The sequence below is a fragment of the Trachurus trachurus genome, assembly GCF_905171665.1.
Source record: "Trachurus trachurus genome assembly, chromosome: 4".
Classification (NCBI taxonomy): Eukaryota; Metazoa; Chordata; class Actinopteri; order Carangiformes; family Carangidae; genus Trachurus; species Trachurus trachurus.
This window is the reverse complement of record NC_139898.1, coordinates 27,466,080-27,491,708: the sequence shown is the minus strand read 5'-3', so window position 1 is coordinate 27,491,708 and position 25,629 is coordinate 27,466,080. Positions and strand designations below refer to the sequence as shown.

At 41.2% G+C, this 25,629-nt stretch overlaps 1 protein-coding gene across 1 annotated transcript in view; it reads right to left on the bottom strand.

Moving 5' to 3' along the window:
- LOC310984418 (breast cancer anti-estrogen resistance protein 3-like) overlaps nt 1–24,960 on the bottom strand; it is a 54,436-nt gene extending 29,476 nt beyond the window's left edge. Inside the window, exons 1-4 of the mRNA XM_083969616.1 lie at nt 24,769–24,960; nt 15,148–15,346; nt 13,716–13,955; nt 7,464–7,509 (exon numbers count right to left, since the gene is read on the bottom strand). Coding sequence (XP_083825742.1) covers nt 7,464–7,509; nt 13,716–13,955; nt 15,148–15,338 — 477 coding nt within the window. The 5' untranslated portion in view covers nt 15,339–15,346; nt 24,769–24,960. The remainder of the gene's footprint in view (nt 1–7,463; nt 7,510–13,715; nt 13,956–15,147; nt 15,347–24,768) is intronic.
- Between the last annotated feature and the right edge of the window lie 669 nt (nt 24,961–25,629).

Genomic DNA, 25,629 nt, shown 5'->3' with positions numbered 1-25,629 from the left:
TGACCCCACATTAACAGGTCGGCCTCTCCATAGTACAAATCTGAGTTAAAGGGACAACGAGGAGTTTTGGAAAAGCGAAGCGTTTTCACACTACACTTATGAGCCTCCGCGCGCACCGTACATTTCTTTGACCGGCGCAAGACAGACTCATGTTTTCATTCATCAATAATTAAAGTCAGAGATTCAAAGAGGTTCACATACCGTTGTAGTTCCGACCATAAACGGCGATTCTGCGGCGTTATTCTCATAACTCGCCACGAAGGAAACGCTGGTCGGCTCGACCAGCATTTCCGCCACCACTAATAATAACAAAATAACGATAGAGACAGAACGATATATTTATCGAAAATGGGCCCATTAACAAGTGTGGGTAGCGGAGATTCATCCACATTAACGTGAGACTTTTTTATAACCGAATAGAAACTCCTCGTTGTCCCTTTAATATTATTTCTTTATTTTGTTTAAATTATTTGTTAGGTCAAGGTGAGGTCATGCTAGAAGCCTTTCCGGCCTCCGACCTCACCTGCACTTTTTTTTTTCATAACTTCCTCCCTATTAAGAGAGATAAGTAAATGTGTTTGTTTTATTTCACATGTGCAAATAAAAAAAAGAAAAAGAAATCTGAGTTAATCCTAGTGTTACTCCTTGTGTTTCACTCTGTGAGAACAAGATCAACATCTGTACAGAGTTTCAGGGCAGTCGATCCAATAATTGCTGAGATATTTCAGAGTGAACCAAAGTGGTGGAGCGACTGACCAACGCTGTCATCATTACAGCGTTACCACTGGTGAGGATAAAACAAATGGTCACAGTGAGTTATTCTGACTTTTACTCTCTAGTTTGGGTCCTTTAAACTTAAGTAACAGCTTTCGGCTATAAATTTGTAGTCTCTCCAGATGTGGTAAAATGGACTTTGTGTAAAATCTGTGAAGATTTACACACACACAGTGGGTAGTATAATGATTGAGAGTATGCAAATGTATTAGATTTAGAAATATTTTCCGATACCACAGCGAGAAATATCTTTATATCTATGTGTTGTTCATAAATCCCACACATTTTAATGTAGGCTACAGTCTAAATCTTATGCTATGATAGAGTATAGGCTACTGAACATTAATTGGCTGGAGGTTTGGTCGACACAAATGGGATTTTATAGTCGATCAATGACATGATATCATCACACAGTCTTTAGAGCATCGCTATCGTTCTACCAGCTGGGCCACATTCATCCTGGTCTGATGCCAGAGAAGAAACGTCAATGACAACTGGTGTTTCACCCTCTGGACTGTGTGAGCCTGTGATGCATCATTGATGTGTGATGAACTGTGATCTTGGTGACAATGTCACACCTACATATAGTATACAGTGTGAGTCAATAAAATGTGTACGCTCAGTGGATGAAATAGATTTAATCTCACTCAGAAAAGAAAACAAAACCAACACGAGCGCCAATGTTTTGTGCTTCGATGTGACTCCTGGTACAAAGTAAGCATATTGGTAGTATTATTCACTTTGTACAATTCACAGGAGAGTGAAAATCAGCTAAACAAGTTATGGACGAAGGGTCAGATGTTGGAGATTATTTGGTTGAAAATGGCCAGGTCAAATAAGGGAAATATTAAAGAGACCCCGAGGAGTTTGCTTTTGGTTATAAAAGAGTCTCATATTAATGTGGATGAATCTATGTAACTCACACTTGTTAATGGGTCCATTTTCAATAAATATATCGTTTTGTCTTTATCGTTTATCGATTGTCTTCAAAGTCCTACAGAAGATTCACAGCAATGTGGCATAGGCTTTCCTTTTACTAATACATACAGTTTATTATTATCAATATTTTTTTCTTTACTATTATTCGTCTATAATATTATATTTTGTTAAGAGCACTCTTCCATCTACAGTGTAAATAAATACTGATATTCTTGCACCAAACATCCCAATTCTCAACATGTGCTGGCCTCTATACACTAAAAAGAACAAACAAAACTAAACAGTCTGTGTTCAACATAGTAGAAAAGGTCAAGAATCACTGTTTAAATTGATACTCATAATCTATAGGGTCTGACCTATATGACCTCTCTTATTGATCATTACCCTGAATGGCCCTTTAGACTGTTGCAGTAACCCAAGATATAACTCTTAAAGGGATAGTTCAACATTTTGGCAAATTGGCCCATTGCCATAATCGCTATAGTCATAGCAGTACGTTCGTTACCTTTATTTGTCGGTGTAAGCTATTTTTAGAACGGAGGAGCGGAGCGGCAGGCTGTTCAGAGCTACACTATGGAGGCTAATGGAATTTCTTGGTTTCCCTCATCAAACTCATCAAATACAAAATCCCAAAACTCCAAAACGCTTTCGTGGACAAGTTGTGACCTGCACAATCACCACGCTATGAGATAATAATGGAACGTTACGAAACGGAGCCGTTTTCGAGGTAAATACAGAGTCTGCTTGCTGAAAAACTGTCCCTGAACGCAACGCGCATCAGCGGTTTTGCATGAATTTACCTCTAAAACAACTCTGTCTCATAACGTTCTATTATTATCTCATAGCGTGGTGATTGTGCAGCTCACAACTTGTCCACGAAAGCGTTTTGGAGTTTTGGGATTTTGTATTTGATGAGTTTGATGAGGGAAACCAAGAAATTCCATTAGCCTCCATAGTGTAGCTCTGAACAGCCTGCCGCTCCGCTCCGCCGTTCTAAAAATAGCTTACACCGACAAATAAAGCTAACGAACCTACTGCTATGACTATAGGGATTATGGCAATGGGCCAATTTGCCAAAATGTTGAACTATCCCTTTAAAGTGGCCATGTTTTGACTCTTTACTGGACTCAGGATTACATTTGGTTTACACATTCATATGACACCATGGGAGGGAAGGTCATGCGATTCACCATGGCTACTGCAGGAGATTACTGCTGTAGCAGGCTGTGTCATTGTTGGCCGGACGCCTGCTCTGCTTATAGGCTGACAAACTGACTGATTGATTGGCTGTCCAGATTATTGACAGACAGACTGACGCGCCCGCCGGCTGCTTGGCTCGCTGCCTGGTGGTCGCTGTTTGAACAGTTCGACGATCCCGATGAATGTGACCCTGCTGATTGGACGTCTGACTGTCTGATCCATCTACAGCTCTCAGGTCTAATAGTTTTTCATGGTGCAGTACCTCACACTGACCACTAGAGTGTGCCAGAGTTCACCTTTACCTTTTAGTGCTCTTCTAACTGTTCAAGTCACAATGTATATCATTTAATAGATTAATTTATTAATGAAATGATTGAACCACATTTAAATTTATGTTTTTAATTCTAAACTTAAATAATTACAGGCCTTAAAGCAGAAGTAAGCGATCCGGTCGTTTTGGCTAATGCTGCGTTCCAGGCAGGCTTTTGAAACCGTAAATTACAGCTTCAAGTCACAACTTACGACTTTGTAGCGTTCCAGGCAACCCACTTGTGTTTCTCCGACCTGTTTTACCGGTGAAAGTCACTATAACGGCCACTCGTAACTTCTGACCCGTGAACTCGTACCAGATTGAACTGGTACGACTTCACAGGTCGGAAAAACACGAGTTACGAGTTGCCCTGAACGCACCATAACAGTCCTCGTCCCTACGTCACCACATTCACGGCGTCCCTTGGCTGCACACACAGCCCTGCATGCCGTTCTCTCTCCTCATTGGATAAAAACTGTAGGATACGATAAATGTTTTCTCCTCAGCTCAGAGCAGAGCAGAGTGACTGACAGACCCGTGTTTCGGTCCAAACACTCTGTGTAAGTGATTGCTGTCGGAAGATATAACTATTTAAGACTTATATTAACACAAATATATCACTTACTTCTGCTTTAATAGTTACAGTTTGCATGTCTTAGATATTGTTGAACACCAGAATATTGCATTATTGTTCTCTGTGTGAACTTTTTGTATGTGTGTGCTGTAATCTGTCATCCACTTTGAGAGTTGAAAGCTGCTGCAACCCCCGAGACCACACATTCACATGTATACACACACACACACACACACACACACACACACACAGAGCATTATTGTTTCTTAAAGCTGTGTCGTGCGGGTGGAGAGCGAGCGACTTGGTGTTTTTAACTCAAAGACGGAGGGAATGAAAGAGACGGCCGGCGCCGAAGAGGAGGGAGAGTCTTTTAGAAAAGACTGAGTGAAAGAAGAGTTCATTGTGAACGGACCATCTTTCATTTCTGCTTTCTTCTGCATCATCAAAGACCATTGAATTTATCGTGTACTATACTGCCACCTATTGTAGAAGATGGGATTTTTCTGCTCCTTTATAAAATATCAGGTTAATGAAACTCTCACTAAAATAATGCAACACAATTAAACACTCAAATACATTCAGGTCAATTTACTGATTCTACATGTTTCCATATATATTTCCAGGAAACACTGGACTAAGGTTGCCAGTCCCCTTTGGTCTTAAATGGGTGTTATACTCTCATTTGTGTGCCTATTTCTTTTGCATTTATTATACCCAGTTGCCCATAAAGTTGGAATAAAATATCTTTTTAACTCTTCTCATGAAATGATTGTGACAATGTGATTTATTCTTGATAGATAGGACTTGAGCACCTGACCAAAGGTGACTACTGATGTGTATAAATAGGAATAAAAAGACAAATGTGTCAGAAAACTAAATTATTTATGAGCAACAGTTTACAATATGAAGTGCTGATTGTAAATGTATGTACAAAAGTTACATATTTTTGCAGAATATCAAATGAGTCATTGTGGAGATGTTGTGGCTTAAATTTGCAATATTACAGAGAAAATCCACTTTCTCAATATTTGCAACGATCCACTTTCTCCTTCAATTTCATTTCAAATAATCAGGTTAAATCGTTTAAGCAGAAATCTCTGCTTCTGCTTTCTTGATTGTCTCAGTGGAGGAAACATTTGCCTGATTGTGTTTCTCCCTCAGTGGAGTAGTACAGTAATGATGCAGGTTTTATATATTTAACCCACCGGCGGCTATACTGTAGCTATCAGTCCAAAGATACACTTCCCCTCTCTCAGCTAATGGGGCAGAATTCAGACATCAAACAGCTCTGGAAATGAGACTTTCATGAGGAGAGAAATTGGCCTACAGTTAGAAAAAGAGATTACAATTGTTCTCAATGGACACTTCCTTCCCCGCCTGCACACATCCATCCTGCGCTCCTATAATGAACATAATCTAAGGCCTGATTGCACTAAACAATGCAGGGTTCGCTGCCGTGACACCATTTATGTACTTTTGACCTTTTTTTGCCCACAGTGATATCACACGGAGCACCTGCACTGTCTGCTGCTGCCATCTGTGCTGGATGGACGCACGTACGTGAGTGTTTTCGTCTGAAGCTGGAAATGCAAACACACCTGGAGCAGCAGAGCTGACAGCGACACTTTCACACATATTATATAATACCGACGAAGCAGCAGCTCCATATGCAGCCAGAACACACACACACACACACACACTGTTGACACTGGTTCACAACCCTAATTTGACCACTGAAAAACACACACACACACACACACACACACACACACACAAATGGAGTTTGTGTGTGCACATTTGTGTGTGTGGTTAGCTCCCACATGTGCAACCTGCTCTCGTGGGAAGGATTGAGTTTGCTTTTCACACTGAGGTGTCAGCATCCAAACATATGAGCTAATAGATGGAGGGAAAGAGGGATGGAGAAGAAAGGAGGTGAAGATGCAAACATCTGCAGGCAGACTTGTTGAAATGTAGATGCTGAAAAATGAATGTAACCAGAGCGACAATGTCACTGCTGTCATAAAATATAAATATCCAACTATTGAGCTGATCGGTTCTTCACTTTTGATCCAAACCTTCTCAGATTTCAGCTTCTCTAACCCTCCACGTGTCTCTTCATCAAATGTCAAGTGTGTGTGAGAAAAAAGGTCACATTACAGAGACAGGATCACATAGTTGAGTTTGTTATCAAGAGGGATGTGAAGGTGTTTTTAAACCATGAGAAGGACGAGAACTCCAACCATGGGACTTGTGCACAGTTTGGTTTTGTTTCTGTGAGAAAAATCAGCAGCTAGAACAAACAGTGCTTCACTCACTGAGATAAGGTGATTGTTGCTGTTTTTTATCTGATTCATTCAAAAAGAGAGGAAAGAGCAAAAGTAGGTCTATTTCTAAAAGGTTTCCAGTGCAACCTGAGCTCTGTATCAATGCAAAAACAATACTTCTACTTTAATACATCATATATCATTAAGTAAAAACTATATATATCCATTCATTAGACTTCTTGTTAAGTTGATTATAACCAAAAGGCTTTTCTTTTCATTTTTCATCCCAGTTGTTTTCCACTTCTATTTAACCTGCTAATGTAAAAATAGTAGAAAAATATGGTTTGTGTTTTTTCTATTTAAGCGATAAGTCAAAGTTTCTCACGACAGTCACAGTTAAATGTTGTTTTAACGAAATAGCACAAGAACTTGGTGTAAAGCGCAGCGTGAAATTAACGCAGTTATGATTTAAATTAGGCAATATCAGATTAAAAAATAGCTAAACAGCATCTGACCTGAAGTTTCCTCTGCCAACTTTCAAAATTTTTTTTTCCTGGGTCGCAATTTGCTTGATACTTAAAATAAATGTGGATTAAATACCCTGCCTGAGCTCAGAGGAAAACTCATTTATTCAACTTTCGAGGCCTTAGATCACATGAATTTCCCTGATAATCAAACTGGACTTATAGAAAGTACACACAGAGCCAAAAACAAGGAAGGTGTAATCATAAAAAGATGGAAACATCCAGTAGAGAGCGAATCACATCACATGTCAGCTGGATGATACTGTGAGTGGTCACCTCTGAGGGAAGCTGGGAAAGCTCAGGTGGTGTGTGTGTGCATGATTTTGATTTAGAGTAGTGTAAGAGGAAATGCAAGGTGTGATTTAGTGGGTTATTATTGTATTATCCTTGTAGCCCGGGGGCAATTGGATTAACTTCTCCTTTGGGTGATGTTTACATTGCAGATGTAACTGGTCGCTTTGTCACTTGAATCACATTTCCTGATGGCAACACTGCAATACTGTAGTTATAAAAGAACAGCTGCTGGTATTATTATTATTTTTATCTTTAGTCTACGTACAGTACATAGTGAACGTACCCAGATGTTCAGTGCCAGTCTACTGACTCAGGCTGAATCTGGCCGTGTTGTACTTTACATTTTGCATATTTGTGTGTGTGTGTACAGTACATCACTTATCTTTGTACAACTCGTCCCTCAGATACTGTCCATGTCCTACAACACTGTGCAACCACATGTTGGCACACTAAGTACAAAACATCTGTCCTTCAACATACAGCACAGTCCCACAAGAAACATTTATTCCATAAACCCTAAACACTCATTGAGCTCCTTGTTGGTCACTTTAACACTGCACCAGTGTGTTTGCTGTTGTTCCTACCTTCACGTAGTTCTCCGTGGCGTCCAGGCTGGCGGCCGGCGGCTCCCTGGGGAACACAGACAGAGACAAGGTCCGGTTTAGAGAGCACATCTCTAAACCTCCTGCGTCGTTGGCTGGTGCTGATCTTCTTCACTCCCACAGACAGACACAGAGTCACCTCACTGGTTCCCACTACAGATACTGGAGAGCTAACTGGTGCCGACGCTGCTGCTGCTTCTTTTCAGAGATGAAATGGTTCAATAGAAATATGGCGCCTTTTTAAATATTTGCCATATTTGCCATATTCTGAACTAGGGAAGTCTAACAGCACTGAACATCCAGTGTAGAGAGAGTGAACTGTTATCTTTGTGAGTGGGTAACCCTGAGTCGAGTGAAAACCAAAGCTGACACTGAGTCTCTCTTTCTCTCTCCCCCTCTCTGTCTGTCTCTCACTCTTTCTCTCTCTCAGTCAGTGGTAAACATGTTCACTCACTGCCTGCCTGACTTGGCCTCCCTCCCTCCCTCTCTCTCTCTCCTTCACTTTCTCTCTCTCCTCCCCCACCATAACACACATCGCAGCCACACGCCTACCCTTCTGAGTCCACTGACAAATTCACAGAGAGGCTAAAGTGCGCACGCACACACACACACACACACACACACACACCACCAGCAGCACTTTTCATTAATCCCTTCTTACGATTTTCTTTGATTCCCTCGTTCACCCTCCAAAAAAAAAAGAAAAAACAACAGTTTACGGCCACATCAGACAAGAGCTTGACATTTTCAATCAGCTCCACATCTGGGTTTAGCCGGATTTGAATGTTCTGCTATTTTTTTTTGTTTTAGAAACTATTTAAAAGTCAAATCTTTCTCTCTCTTATTTTGAAAAACATGTTGCAGAATATACTTCTCATGTATTATTTCCAGCTCTCTCGTCTCCATCGTTGCCTTGGGGGCGTTGGTACTTGTGTGTATTACCAAAGCTCGGCCTCTCTCTACAGGAGACTTACAGCCAGGGGCTCAGTGAAATAGGTAATTAGCTCAAATCCCCGACTATGTTAGCGAGGTTGGTAGTTAAAATCCTCTAATCCTCCGCTGGTGTTCCCACGGGAGTATTAGCACAGTCCATTACTTACCAAACCAAATATGTTCAGCTCTAAAGCCCTCTCCAGTTTTAATATGGGCCCACATAATGAGCAGGACTTTGTTATGTAACTGAACAGAAGCCTCCATTCACAACAATGTAGGATCATTATTCCCAGCAGACGCCGGTGGAGTGAAGTGTTCGGGCCTGTCGTTCGCCCTCAGGGTCCATGTTTTGCAGAGACAAGGAAGCTCAGTGCGTGGCTCCTGCTGCAGGTCTACAGATCTCTAATCCAACACATCCTGACACCAACAACCCCCCCACAGTGTCAGTATCAACACAAATATAAACTGTTAGTTGTCCTCACAGCAGAGGGCACATCAGCTGCTGCTGCTGCTGCTGCTGCTGCTGCTGCTGAACAGATGTTGCCAGGAGCAGTGAAAAGATGCTGATCGCTATCACAGTGGATTGGCTGACTGTAACTGACAGTTGTTGTTTTTTTGTTTTGTTTAACTGTTTAAACAAACTGTTGTGATTAGATAAAGAAATAAAAAATAAGACTTTATTCCTGAACAGAAGAGAAAAGTTAAAGCCTCTGTTATGAAATGCAGTTCCTCTTTTATAATGATTAATCTGAAATAATTTTGTGCCTTAATCTGCTTCATTTCCATGAGGTTTCATAAAACTCAAAACTTCTGTTACATAATAAACGCATGGTAAAATGTCATATGTATAGGTGGTAACAGGAGAGCATAACTCTAAACACATGGATGGACATTTATAAGATGGAGAGGATATAACAGCATGTCAACTACAAAAAGGATTTTGGATTAACTGCAACACCACACAGGCCGGACTTTAACTTTGCAGACCTGGGACAATACATTTTATGTGTTTTACGTATGTACTATATGCAAAAATGTTCATGCTGTGTTTGGTTCCTTTCTTAGAAGACCAGAAATAAGGACATTCAGGTGCATTTACTGTAACCAGCGACTTACTGCAAGTGGATGGATTTTTTTTTTTTCATAAAAGGCATGCATAAAACACATATGTGTAAGAAAATGTTTTCAGTTTGTTGCCTTGTCTTGCATAGTTTAGCTGCTGAACACAATGCACTTACTAAAATATATAAACTACAGTCACTCATTTACTGTAGTTTGATATTGATGCTTCTTAGCTTAGTGTGTTTCTATTTTGACTAACCTTGATGTGAAGCGGGACTTATTTTTTGTGTAAGATGTTTTATCTAATTGTCATGGTGTAATGTCTGTAGGCTATGTGTTTTTTTATGATACTTGCCTTAGGACAACAATGGATTAAATTTAGCAACTGCGCTAATCCCAGCATATTTATATTGATGCTTTTCGCTGATATGGTGATTAAATTAAAAATAAATAGTGTGTTGCTTCTCCTGTGGTGGTCATTGGTTGGACTGAGATCTTTCCCTGCACCAACCACCTGCCCCCCATAAACCTGCCTTGTATACTGTAGGTGGGTGCAGTGACAATCGCCACATACCAGACAACACCCATATAAACCCTTGAATGAGCTACAACTGAGGGAATTTCCCATTCCTCCTCAGGCAGGTCAGAGGTCGGGCTCACAAACAGAGAGGCAGCCGCTTGATGCTGATGGAGATTCAGCGTCTTCAACTCAGGTCGTCAAGTGAGGGACGATCTCTGGATGAGTGTTGTAACATCTTTTAACAGTTTAAAACCCACTTCAGCACTAAAATAAGTGAAACAAAGTGTGGTGGATCTGATGAGTGGCCGTTCCAGAGCTGACCACAGCTAACTTTGCCTTTTCTCTTTTTTTTTTTTCGTCTATGCTGCTGAAACAGCATCAGACGCTGGATTTTTCTGCTTCTGCAACCGCAGAACTGACCTGCAACACAGACGGAGGCAGAGAAAAGAATGACAGAAACAGTAGAAGCCAGTGAACGAGGGGAAAAAAAGAGAAGAAGAAGAAGAAGAGGAGTAGGGAGGGCAGATGCATGCAGCACTCGCCACAGGCTTTTTCTGGCTACTGTTGTTCTTTGCGCTCACCGCACAATACTCAGCACGACCACAACTGGCTTCAGTTAGGGACTGCACCATATTTGTGTGAGTGGGAGAGAGAGGAGAGAGAGAAAGAGAGAGAAGAGAGAGAAAGAGAGAGAGTGACGGACGGACAGTGCAAGCAACGGAAAGAAATGATGAGCAACATGTCGGCTCTGCAGGCGGCCTACAGAGGTCAGTGTGTCTCCACTGTCAAGATCCACAGACTCAACGTAAAGTCCGAACTTACTGTTGAAAAACAGACACTGAAATGAATTCTTAAACTGATTTAACAGTTGATAAAGAAGGAATGAGATGAACACAAGAAGTTACCATTATTACATTATTTTCATTTGTTTGTTCCTGCAGCTGTTGCATCACTTCTCCAGACTAGATATTAATTCATAAACATAAAGTTTCCAGCATGTGAAATGAGACATTATATTATAAAATGACTCACTATGAATATAAACCAGGAACAAACACCTGAGAAAACAAAAAAAAGTGTTGTAAATCTGAATATTTTGTTGATAAAGTCCATATTTCGAAATTACAAAGTTGCAGTTTGATGCCATAACAAGATTAAATACTTAAGTGGACTATAAAATGCAGTATATAGAACCTACTGTATGTCAATGTAGGACAATAACAACAAAGTCCAACAACAACACACTCTACAATCTGGTGAATTTAGGATTCACAGTGATACCTCTAACTGCAGAGTGATTGAGTATTTTGCTTCATAACCGGGGAGATAAAAACATCGACTGCATCTTCTCAGTGCAGGACGAACTCATCCCTCCTCTGCTGATCTCTCTGTGACGCTGTCAGATGTTTTACAACAGCACAAATAGAAACGTGTGCTGTGTTTGTTTTAAAATGGAAAATCTGTTTTGCTCCTTGAGTACCTGGAGGTGAATCTGTGTTGACCTCATTATCTCTTCATCTCACACCCTCTGTTTTATTTGAGGCTCTAAATCTCCTCTAAGACAAAAACCTGCTGCTGTTTCCCCCCATCAAATATTAACAGGATTTAATCTTTTAGTTTATTAATACATCAGTCTTTTATTGTACAACTTCAAACCTCCTTTTCCACTCTCTCTTTTTGCTGCATCCGTCTGCCTCTCATTCCTCCCCTTCCCTCCCTCCCTCCCTCCCTCCCCCCCTCTCCTCTCCTGGTGGTCTGCCGAGACGCTCACAGAGGTCAACACAAAGACAAACTGACCAATCGGGAGCTGGTGCACCATAAGGGCAGGGGGCAAAGGTCAGCTGACAGCATGAGCAATGGAAAGTCAAGACCGACCGGCCAGTGATCACATGCCTTAAAGATACACTCCCTTATCTTTAGCTATATAGAAAACTCAACTATAAACCGTGGAGTTACCAAACAACACAACTTCACTTCACTGTATCTTCAACAGGTAAAAACTGGAATATTTAATAATGACACTATGCAAACAACTTGTATGAGCAGGAGCTAAAAACAGCTGCACTGAAGCTTGACTTGGTATGAACTATGAATAATGATGCTACCCCATGTCTCTCTCAATATCTTGGATTATTGTATATGTACTTTATTTATTTATTCATCTATTACTGTCATTATTTATTTATTTATTGTTCCACTTTCTATTGTCCTGTCACTGTGAGTTCTTTTCATTTTTACTTTGCCACCTTGTGGACATTGAATTTTCCCCTGATTTGATTACAATATGTTGTGTCAGTCTGTAACTGTAACTTTAAAATAAAATATTCAAAAACAAACAAACAAAAAAGAAAAAACAGCTGCACTGAAAAGTTTTTGGATGCAAAACCTTCCACTTACAGTAAGACAAAGAGCTGATCAAACAAAGAGATGAAGGAAAGATGTTCACAGTGAGATCTGAGGGTGAACTGTCACTCGAATACAAAATGATTTGATTACAGTATTACTGTTACATAACACCTTTAAGTATGGCTTGATCCTACTGAGATAAAAGATGCAGACTCCCTAATCTCATTTATGGATAAACAGGAACTGAAATCGAGGATTAGAAACATGCATGAGTCTCATCCAGTGTTGACATTTTCTGTTGTCAGTGTGATGCCCTTCGTTATTTAACCACCTGCGCAGCCTGAATCTGAACCTGAACTAATTGTCCTGCTGTATGTCACCAGCATATGAAATGTATCCATGAGGACGGAGCGCAGACAAAGAGTTCACAGTAATCTGTGATCTGTCCTGCCACACCCTGACCTACAAAGGTAACCCAACTGCTGGGGGCTACACACACATACACACACACGCACACCACAGACAGTCAGACACACACACAGACGGACACACAAAGCTGGCTACATCAGACACAGTCTGTTGTAACTCAACACTAGAGATAGAAAGATGGGAGGACATGATGAGGGATGAGGTGTGTGTTTGTGTGTGTGTTCCCTCTGAAGTTGAGCTAACTGCTGCACCCCCCAGGGCTTCGCTTTACAACCTCCTCCCCTTTCTCCGTCCAACGCCAAACTCTCTCTCTATCTCATCACTCTGCTTTTTTACTCACAGCCTGATGAGTCTGTGTAGAAATATTCAATCAAACATCTCTTCTGAATATTAAATGTTCACTGTCTAAAAAGTGTCTAAAAGTGTTTTTTTTTAGGGCTGCAACTAATAATTACTTCCATTAGGGAATAATCTGCATTCTTTCTGCATTGTTTGATTAATCATTTAATTGTTTTTGCTATAGGTTCCTCGAAAATTGCTAAAAAAGAGATTTACATTCTTGTTTTGTGCAATAAAACCCAAGCCTGGGGCTACAATCTGGCATATTTAAATTCAAATGTGTATAAATATGCATTGTCCCTTCTCTTCTAAATAAATAAACTAAAAAAATTTAAAAAAAGAAAGAAAGGATTTTCAGTTCACTGTCATACTGTATATCGCACTGGCAAATTGGCCCTCATTCAAGAAGATGAAACTGATTACATTTCCTGAAAGAATTTTCTTTTCATGAACTTATTACTGTCTATATCATGATATTTAATGATCTGATGATTGATAAGAGTAAAACAGAAACTGTCAAAATACAAAACCATTCAGCAGAGAGGTTTACATCAGCACCACCAGTAGCAGGAGAGCTTGGTGTGTTTGTTTGTGTGTGTGTTTACCTGTAACCGTGGAAGTCGTCGATGATATTCTGGACCAGTGGAGAGGTCAAAGGTTTATGGCCGTAACCAGGGGCCAGCGGCTGCGTGTGATTGGCTCTGGGGTCCCATGTGTAGTTCCCGTGGGGCAGGTTGTTGCCTCCTCTCTTCCGTCGAGGCAGCGTCCCATGAATGGAGACCTGCTGGTAGGAAGCAGCGGCGGTGGGCAGCTCCGAGAAGCCGCTGCCCTGAGCTGAGGAGTGACTGAAGGAGGAGAAGGAGGAGGAGAAATATTAGACTGAAGTACATTTATCTAAATTAAACATTGTGAAAAATCCCCCTCCAGAGAGTCTTGAATACTCTTAAAGTTTCCCGTGATCCCATTTGTTTTCCTTTATAATTCCACATACATCCCTTTAAGGTTAGAAAAACATCTCCTTCACATTGACAGCATCGTATTTATACTCTGCATCAACTTGTTCTAACAGCTCATCGACAGATTTTGGCGGTGCTTACACAGCAATTTGTGTCTGTTCACCTGGAATCAAATGGTGAACAAATAGAGAATGAAACTTTGGAAAGTTTAGACTATTGAGAACGGATTAATTGTGGTTTGTGGGTTTGGACAAAGTTTCTGATGATAAAAGGAGAGCAAGGTGATTATTACCGACATTTATTTTCTTGTAAAATAAATTGTTTTGTGATTATCAGCTTGTCATCTCACACAATAGGATCTCCTACACCTGGGTTGGTTTACGACAGGAAAGAAATGCCAGCAGGATTTTCTCTTAAAGGGATAGTTCAACATTTTGGCAAAAAAAGAAGCCATAATCCCAATAGTCATAGCAGTTAGTAGGCTCGTTACCTTTAATTGTTGGTGCAAGCTGTTTTTAGAACAGCGGAGCAGAGCCGTGAGCTGCTCAGAGCTACGCTACGGAGGTTCATGGGATTTCTTGGTTTCCCTGATCAAACTCATCAAATACACAATCCAACAACTCCAAAACGCTCCCGTGGACAAGTTGTGACCTTCACATTCACCACGCTATGAGATAATAACAGAAGAACGTTATGAGACAGAGTTGTTTTTGAGGCAAATACAGAGACTGCTTGCCGAAAAACTGCCTCCAACGGGAACGTGCATCAGCGGTTTTGCATGAATTTACCTCTAAAACAACTCTGTCTTGTAACGTTCTTTTATTATTTCATAGCGTGGTGAATGTGCAGGTCACAACTTGCCCATGAGAGTGTTTTGGAGTTGTTGGATTGTGTATTTGATGAGTTTGATGAGGGAAACCAAGAAATCCCATTAGCCTCCGTAGAGTAGCTCTGAGCAGCTCGCAGCTCTGCTCCGCTGTTTTAAAAACAGCTTGCACCGACAATTAAAGGTAACAAACCTACTGCTTTGACTGTAGGGATTATGGCAATAATCCACTTTTGGTCACACAACTGAACTCACGCAGGTCTGGAGCTGAGCAGGTCCATGGAGGAGGCCAGCGAAGCCTGAAGCCTCCTGGAGGAGTACGTGCTGCTGCTGGGGACTCCCAGAGAGGAGGGGGAGGGGCCTCCGGGGTGGCCGGGGCCTCCGTCCAGGCTGTGGTGTGCATGGAGGGATCGGGGCAAACTCGCAAAACGCCCCTCTGCCATCATCCTCAACTCTGGAGAGAAACACACACACACACAGAGACATAAATAGTTGGACAGAGACGCCTCACAGGGTTAAAAGTTCCTCCAGGTGTTAAAACCTAACAGGGGGAACACAGTTATGTAACCACCGGTAACACTAGACAGAGGGGTCAGGTGTAATACTCAGTAACAGTTTTCTGCAAAAAGAAACACGATCTGTGACGCAGGATTCACTGAAATGAAATATTATGATACGTGATATGAACATAAGGAGAGTCGGTACAACAGGTGCTCTCACCACCACCACCGATACACATTCACACACTGGTTGCCTTGAAGAAAAATAAAACTCATTGCAAAGAAAAAGTACAATCTCATTACATAATCTTAGAGCAGTATTTGGAGTGAGGTAATGTGACTGGCTGATGTAGGCAGAAGAACAATTTACTGATGTACTGTGTTCATAACAATGACTGAAATAAAGACGGGAGTAAAGTGAAGTGGGATATGTGAATGAATGAATGAAGCGAGACAATAAATCAGTGAGAGCCAATCAAGCTTCAAACTCAGAACGATGCACTTACATTACATTAAAGACACTTAAACTTTATGAGGCAGCTTCGTTACTCGTAAAAAGAAAATTCATCTTGTCAGGCTGCAAGTTCGACCAATCAGCATCTGACCGGCAGCTACAGGTGTGTCCTGACTCCTGAGTGTGATGGCAGCAAGTAGAAACTGTTTCCTAAAGAGGTTAGCAAAGATGCTTTACTGTCAGTTATATCCAATCAGAAGAGTGTGTCTTTGTTTGCATTTTGGCAAATTGACCCATTACCATAATCCTTATAGTTTTAGCAGTAGGTTCGTTACCTTTAATTGTCGATGCAAGCTATTTTTAGATCGGCGGAGCAGAGCCGCGAGCTGCTCAGAGCTACGCGACACCGGCTCATGGGATTTCTTGGTTTCCCTCATCAAACTCATCAAATACACAATCCAACAACTCCAAAACGCTCTGGTGGACAAGTTGTGACCTGCACATTCACCACGCTATGAGATAATAAAGGAACCAAGAAATCCCATGAGCCTCCATAGCGTAGCTCTGAGCAGCTCGCGGCTCTGCTCCGCCGATCTAAAAATAGCTTGCACCGACAATTAAAGGTAACAAACCTATTCCTAAAGCTATAGGGATTATAGCAATGGGCCAATTTGCCAAAATGTTGAACTATCCCTTTAAGTGCTGACCTTTTTCCAAACAGCTGGATGATGCCTCACCAGATGGTTCTGTGTAACAAACCATCTGGCCGTCAGGTTAAAGGACACCTGAACCTGACGACTGGACCACTCGACAGCCTCAAAGCTGTTTTTACATGACGCTGCCGGGCTCACAGCCAATAATAATCTGACGAGAGATTATGGATTTGAGCTCCTGATTAGCTGATACAAGTAAAGACATGAGGTCTGGCTGTCAATCTCAGGTCCAGGTGGTATCTTTATCAACAAACTCTGACTCTTATGACCTTTTCCACATTCCACTTTTTTTTTCTTTTTCTACTAAAGTCCTTAGGAGGAAAACTATTTTGTTGCTCACAGGGTGGATCTTGTCTTGTGACGGACGAACAAGCATGTATAAATACACAGAGATGAACAGGACAGATAGGCTGGCAGAGATGGAAACACTTTGATAACTTCCCCCCTGGTGCACGATGACTGGACGCTGCGTCACTGACCACACAGCAGCGGTTACTCACTCTCTCTACAGACTAAAATACCAGGAGCCTGCAGACATGTTGTTCAACTGGATGGAGGTGGATTCCTTGTTTCTAATCTCATCAAACACCACCACTCTGACCTGAGCAGGTATGCAGGTGTTTGTTAGTGTGTCTCTCCACCTGAACAACTTGATAATGATCTCAGAAAGTTGGCTACAGAGTAAACTGTAGGGTTTGGCACACGGGCATCAACACAACTGTTTTCAAAGCTGCACATTTTCACTTAGATTTTTGTTTTTACTTGTTTGTTTGCAGAGACAATGTCATCAACCAGCTAGAGTTATACTTTCTATTTCTTGGCGTGATGAAGTGAGAAGTAGAGTGTCTCCAACTTGTGAACTACATACTGTAACTATAGTAGACTAGGTACAGTACGTATTCTTGTGCAAATACAAAATGAGATTAAATTTTGTTTCTGAAAAATGTTAACTTGAACAAAAATGAAACTACATCCATCAGATCTCAGCTAAACTACTACAGCTGCACCTGACATCACTAAAATGTACAGACTAAAGAAGCATACCCAATAAACGTACATGCATTATCAAACAGTTTGCATCTATGATCCTGTCTTCAGAAAGGCTGAGAATAATAACTATGAAATTCAAAAAACTATGAAAATAATCAACTTAATTTTCATCTGCATTTATGGCTCTTGCAGGAAAGAAGAACTAAACTAGTTATAATTAAAAATACAAACAAGAAAGATGTGTAATTGTTATATATCCTGTTGTTGGTCAAAAAAAGGTGCCAAAGCAGCCAAAAGCTGTAACTGTTTGTTAATACAGTGTCTCTCTGTGTGGCTGAACTGCACAGTAACAGAAACAAACACACAGCAGCTTTTAGATTTGCAGTTTCGCCTCCTGCCTTCATTGTTTGCGCTCAACTAAGCCTGTCGCAGAGATAGTAACTCCACAGGACTGATATCTACTGTCTCATCTACCTGCTGGTAAGAAGCCAAGTGTTAGAGCTCACAAGTAACACGATGGAGAAAGGAAGCAGACAAAAATAATGTTAAAGAATATATTAGTCAGGATATGCTTCAATGTTAGGGATCGATAGCATTTAAAAAAGAAAATCTAATGATTAGATTGTTTTACTAAAATGCCCTCACAACCGTCACCCATCTGTTCACAGCTGGTTTTGTTCAGCTGTAAAATTACACAATACAGAAATTGACAGTTGTGTTTTTCTTTCTCTGACAAATGATCAAATTCACATCAGCTGCAGATGTTCGTCATCGCAACTGGCAAAAGCAGCAGACACTGCTAAGTTAAAACTGGAAGCCCGTTACCTCAATGTTCTCTACTTTTCTTTCTTCTTTAATAATAATAATTTTAAAAAAGGACCAAAGGAGAAAAGAGATTTGATAAGAGATTTATGAGCATTAGAGCTCAGAGCGAACACAGAAAACCTGGAATTGAATCTGAAATGGAGCTAAAGACAGATCCAGCAGGAGGCCGCCGAGGCACCAGCTTGTGACGATGAATATCAATAAAAATGCAAATACAGGTTTAGAGAAAGGAACAGCTGGCCGCTCGAGGACTTCAGTGTGACGAGTAAAGTTTATACACACACACACACACACACTCACACAAAGACACACAAACACACACATTCTCCCACAAACACACTGTAAAAGTCCTGCTAAGGCATGCCGGGTCAGAGTGGGGGGATTCCTCTGAGGGGCAGAACAACGACATGAGAAGGACCTATTATAAGACCCTTAGGGATGGTCAGCTGTGTGTGTGTGTGTGTGTGTGTGTGTGTGTGTGTGTGTGTGTGTGTGTGTGTGTGTGTGTGGCCCTGACCATCTGCCAGACACACACTCCTTCCTGCAGAGGAGAAAGGACTGACTGACTCTCCCTGAGTGAGACAACAAAAACATTTGATGCACTTACGCACATGAAAACTTTGTCAATTAATCTTATAAATAAATTATTCATGCTGAAAAGCTGCAGGAAGTTATTTCCTCGTGTAGTGAAGGTGTGAAAAATCTCACTCTTTCTCCTTCTCCTTCAACCTCCCTCCCTCCCTCCATCCACTCCTGCCACACCATCTTTTTCTCTTTGCTGTCTCATTTCAATCGCTCTCTCCTTTTGACCCGATCTCTTCTCATCCATCTTTCTTTCAATCTCCGCACAGTCTCTGTCCCCTCCCTCTGTCAGTCTGTCCATCACGATGTCAGCTCTTCTTTTACTTCCTCTCGTCATCATCTTCTTTCTGTCCTTTGTCCTTCCACCTCTTTTTTTTTTTTTTTCCTATTTCTTTTGCCCCTGCCTCCCTTATCCTCTCCTCCCTACAGCTGTTCAACGCCCGGTCACTTTGCCCTGCATAACACACACACACACACACACACACACGCGCGCATGCATGCAAACACACACTCAGGGAAAGAGGGAGCGCTGCCATTTCCCACACCAAGTCTATGGGGACATGATTGTTCATGTTAGTCCTTTTCGGAAAGAAAAGCTGTTATTAAATGTTCACCCACTTTAAGTTCAGATTAACCTGGTGTGAAGCCTGACTATTGTTGGTGTTAAAGGGATAGTTCAACATTTCCATTGCCGTAATCCCTATAGTTTTAGGAGTAGGTTCGTTACCTTTAATTGTCGGTGCAAGCTATTTTTAGAACGGCAGAGCAGAGCCGTGAGCTGCTCAGAGCTACGCTACGGAGGCTCATGGGATTTCTTGGTTTCCCTCATCAAACTCATCAAATACACAATCCAACAACTCCAAAACGCTCTCGTGGACAAGTTGTCTATGAGATAATAACAGAACGTTACCAGACAGAGTTGTTAGTTGTAGGTAACAAACCTACCGCTATGACTATAGCGATTATGGCAATGGGTCAATTTGCCAAAATGTTGAACTATCCCTTTAACACATCTTCCCTTACATGGTGATTTAAGCAGTCGAGCTGTTGACTACTGTTGAACTATGTTTGAGATGAACCGACACTGAGGGAGTTGCAGAGGAGAAGAAGTTATTTTGGGATCCGGGACCTCTCATTTTCTGCTTAGATAAAAAGTTTGATGATTTACAGCCGAAACTCTCGGACGTGCATGAAACTCATTAGTACGAATAATAAACACTTGTGAGTCAATATCTAGTTCTTTTATAGAAAGTTAAAGTCACGAGTGTCACAAAAGAGCTGATGGTCCTTCAAAGACCAGATTTCACACAATTAATCGATTATTCGAACAAAAATCGATTATTAAATTAACCGTCAACTAATTTTTTTTTTTTTTAAGAAAAAAAGTCCAGATTCTCTGATTTAAGCTTCTTAAATGTGAATATTTCTGGTTTCTTTGTTACTTTATGACAATAAACTGAGTTTCTCTTTGGTTTGTGGACAAAACAAGACATTTGAGGACTTCATCTTGTGGTTTGGGAAACACAGATTTACATTTTTTTCAGCATTTTTTAACATTTCATCGACCAAACAACTAATCGATTAATCGTTTAAATAATCGACAGATTAATCGATAAAGAAAACAATCGTTACTTGCAGCCCTACTTCATTTAAATAAGAGTTTGGTTTTATCAGCACCAGTTCTCCTTAATTCACTTTGACACAGTTTTTCCCACAAGATGCTTGACCTGTGGTTTTTTCTTAGCATCTCGGAAAACTTGTCCTCCGTCTCTTCACGTGATCCCAGACTGACCGTGATGTTGAGATCAGGGCCATTTTTGTTTCAGTCACAGTCTTTTTTTTTTTTTTTTTTTTACAGCAGCTCTGGCACAAGGCGGAGGATGTCTATAATCCTGTTTCCACAGCTCTGAGTGGAGATGATGCGGCCAGAGGTTTGAGAGCTAAATTTCATTGAGGATATCATTAAAGTAAAACGGGATTTCACAATAAGACGAACGAACACTCCCAGGAACCAGCGGCTTCTCCTTGTTTGAAACATTTTAACAAACAACTCGTAGTGTTTTCCTCGACCATGGGATAAAAGACAAACTATTCCACATTGAGCTCTGCTTTGTCACCAACACTACTGTAGCGAAGGCCTTGGGCTGGGAACATCAGCACACACACACACGCAAACACAAACACACACACACAAGACCTTGGGTGGGAAGCAAGTGCAGATTAACAGGAAGAGGAAACGGCAGTATAAACATTTAGACGGCAGGCAGCTCATTATAAAGGATTACTAGCAATAAAACAAATATAGAGAGCTTCTCTTCCTCTTTCTCACCGAGTATCTCCTGAGCTCGTTCTCCGGCTCCGTCCCCGAGGGTCGAAGGAAACAACATTCCTATTAAATCAAATCTAATTCAGTCAGAATTTAATTTAATGTTTTGGTGGCGAGCGCTTTCTCTCTCTCTCTTTCTCTTTCTTTTTCTCTCAACAGTGAGGAGTCAGGGAGCTTTGTTGTTGTTAATCCACTGAAGGAGAAGGTTTTAAAAACACCAGGAATCTTTAAGGAGCTTCAATTAGTCCCATTCAATTCACCACCACCGAGGCCAAATGTGGGCCCTTCAGCGTGCACACACAGGCTTGACTGAGTGAGGCTTATAAATCAACTTTTATGTGATAAAATGATTTATACAGAGTTTAAACTGAAAAGTCTACAACATGTTGCACCACTGCTCTGTCATCACACACACACACAATAGAGAGGACGAACACAAACATCAACATGCTTAGGAATGAGGGGTTTCCTCTAGCAGGCCTAAAGTGTCTTCCTGCTATGGCATGCACACATATACACACAAATACACACTCACATACACACACAACACACACACACACACACACTAGTGCATTAGCAAACCCACCCCTGGCCAGAAGTGAACAATGGGAACAACTGTCACATGACCGCTGTTTAGAGCCAGCCTTTGTTAGAGCCAAGAGAGAGAGGTGTCCTACTGCGCTCTTCAGTGCGTGGGGCCACCAGTGTGTGTGTGTGTGTGTATATGTGTGTGTGAAGTATGTGTGTAACATATTAATGAGGCTGTTATTAAATCCCAGAGCAGGGGCTGCCATTTAATACATCTGAATGTGTGTGTGTGTGTGTGTGTGTCTCTCAGTGCTCATTTTGTTATGTCTAAAATAAAATGTAGTGATGGGCAACGTGTTGTCTGAGTACAGTCACAACACTGTGAAGCAGTCAGTCAGCCGCACACACACAGACACACACAGAAACAGCCGGCTGAGTCAGTACACACAGCCTCTACTTGAAATAACACAACAACACTACAGTACAATACCACACAACTGCAGCTTTCATGGTGATGTTCATGTACAAATCTGCAGCAAAATGCAAAATATTGGAGTGTGTAACTTAACAACAACAACAGTATCTGCACTTGTGGTGTCGTCACGTGTCATTTCTTGTCCATGACATGTTGAAGTGACAAGAAGGTGGCGATCATCAATACTTTTGTTGTAACTTGCAAAGTCTAACTGAGATCCAGCCTCAAAACACCAAATCCACATCTAGCATTTGTTCCTTGCTCAAAAATTCAACAACAACATTGATATCGCTCTTATGTGTTGAATATAAAGGTACAATACTCAGTTATTAGCTTAGCATCAGGACTAGATACACAGGAAATCATCTGCCCTGGCTCTGGTAAGTAAAAGCAAACTCACGTTTTCCACATGTAATGTTTTACAACTTGTACAACCACTTGTGTTTTCCTTTTGTTTTTACTGTTTTGTGTGGATTAGACCAATAAAAGTATTCTGTTTTTTTGTTTTTCTTTAACTTATGGACAGTAACAACAGTGTTGCTACTTTTCCCATCTGTCTGGTCTTTGTGCGAACCAAAGCCAACTCCCTGTGATCTGGCTTCATATCCATTTTTTATACAGACAACAGAATGATATTGATGGTCAGATTTCTGCAAGGAAACAAAAAAGTTGAACTATTCCTTTAACAAAAAGACTTTGACAGATTTCACCTAGCAGCAACAGAAGTAAACATACTAATGGCACACATTCAAATTGCTTCATTACTCACTTTGATGATGTTGCATCTGATCTAAACAGTGACACAGAAGTCAAACTTGCTGCAGTGATTTATTGACTATTTAACTCACTAAACTGAAACTCATGTGTCACCAAAACATGTTCAGGCTTTCAAATGTGAGGATTTGCAACGTGAAACTAAGTCACTTTTGACAATAAAAACTTTGGGCTCCGGGAAATTGTGAACCAGTTGATCTAGTAATTGGCTGATTAGTCAATACTGAAAAAAATCCTTAGTTGCACCGTGCGCACAGTCCTGGATGAGCTCCTAAAACTAAAATCTTGATCCGGGAATGAAAAGTGAAAAGTAAAAGATTCACTCTGCACTGTAACAACTATTTAAGTATCACAAAGAGATGATAATAGTAGTACAGTACAGTAGTATAGTACTAGTATGGTACTGGGACACTAGTACTGTAGGACAGTATTGTACTTGGATCGTGTCAGATCATGTACTTTTTTTTTTACTTTGAGTTATGCAGTCAGTCTTTGTAAAGAGCAGCAGGTCACATAGTGCTGACGGCTGGCTGGAATACCAACCACCTCATCCCACTGGGGCAAGTAACACAACACCACATACACACACACACACACACACACACTAGAAGTGCACAACCACTGCATAGTTAAATCTGCGTTGTGTGAATCTGACACAAACACAACTTCAGCTTTTAATTAAAGTTTAAACTCATCGGCTCAGCTCCACTCCACTGTGGTTGTTCAGACATGACACTGACTAATGTCTGAAACAACCTGCTGCATGTATGTGTGTTTATCTGCACAACACATTGACACACACACACAGCCACACACACATATGTCCGTCTCTGTCATCATCTCATGGGTGGCTTGCTGTTTAAAGATGTGTTCCTGTAAGTGAAGGTCAGAGTTTCAACCTGTCAAAGTGATCTTCAGCTACAAAGTGGAGCCGTGTTCAACCAATGATTCAATGCATTTGATCCCATTTGATAAAACATGTGTTACTGTAACATTATTATCAATATTGAATAGTTTTAGAGCCGAGTCAAACCATATCAGTCATCACTGTCCTCTGACTACTTATCTACTTGTCACCAGTTTCCCTGATGAGCAGGAAGAGGATCTACTGAATCATTTATGGTATCAAACAAACTTATTTAAAACATCAAAGCCAAAATATATAAACCACTGTAGTGAGTAAACCCCATTTAAAAATAACACACACACATAAATAAATACCGTTGGTCTTATCTGTCATAATTCATGTAATTATTTCCTTCTGGGGTTTCCACAGTTACCGTAGCACCACCAATCCCAGCGACCACAGTTACACCCAGCGCCTTGGGATGTCAACTTACTGCTCAAAAAAAAAAAAAAAAAAAAAAAAAAAGTCCCTGAGTGAGTGACTGTGGCTCACTGCGAGAGCTGTAAACAATTCAACCAGAAGGGGATGAAGGAGAGGAGGACAGACAGCAGAGTGAGGAGGAGGAGGTGGAGAAAGGATGGGAGTAGTATAGAAAAGGAAATAATAAACAGCAGCCAGAGTGAGAGTGAAACCCCCTTTTCTAAATTTAACTTGTAGTTTAGATGATTGAAAAGTCTGAAAACATTCAGAGATGATGAAAAGACGGACAATTGTCTCTACTGCTGCATACACATTCCTACACACATGCATCTCCTCTCCTGTATAAATCTGCACACATCCTCAGCAACACTTCCAGTCCTACCTGTCAGAACGACGTCCTCCCTCTTCCTCTCTTGTTCTTCTTGTCTCCTTTTTTTTCCTTTAAATCGTTCAGTGTTTTATGCTTCTATTAAAGTTATTCCTGTTCATAGTTCATCTGACTGACTGACTGACTGGATTACCGGCTGTTCGGCTACAAACTCATGCTCCTTCAGTTCAGACAGGCAACAACAAGTAGCGCTGCACAATCACTCCTAAGCCCTCCCCTTTCTCTCTCTCTCTCTGGGGAGTGATTTGCGAGCCGAGCGCCCCGGCCCCTCCTCCTGCTCCACCGTGTTTGGGAGGAGTTTTCTTTCTTTCTTTTTTAGCTGAGTTGTCTCTTGACCCCCCCCTCCTCCACCTCCACCTCCTCCTCTCCTGCAAAACTCCCCTCTGCCTTCCTCCACCTCCTCCTCCTCCTCCTCCTCCTCCTCTGTGTTCCCTGAGTGCACAGCCTCATATTTCATGCTCCAAGTCTTTTTTGTTTGGGACCTCTCACACACTCACACACACACCGACACCACCAACTGGTCGGGTACTTAGAGAAGATTTAGATGTGTGACCTAATGTTGCTATTTGCAGAGAGGGAATGAGAAAAAAAAAGTGTGATCTGGGCATCGTTGTGGCTTGTTTGAGCAACCTGAGGTCGGTGCGCTCGTGAAGTTTAACTACTTGACTCTGTGTTTGGCTCAAACATAAATCTCAGCTCGGTCCGAACTGGAGCTTTTAAAAATGGAGGGAAAGTTGGGAGAAATGATTAAATTTCATCTAAGAGAAGTAAAGGACATTACATCAGGTAATGAGGTCATCTTGATGTGTGTGTGTGTGTGTGTTGGCCCTCAGGACGACACTCTCTCCTGTCTTT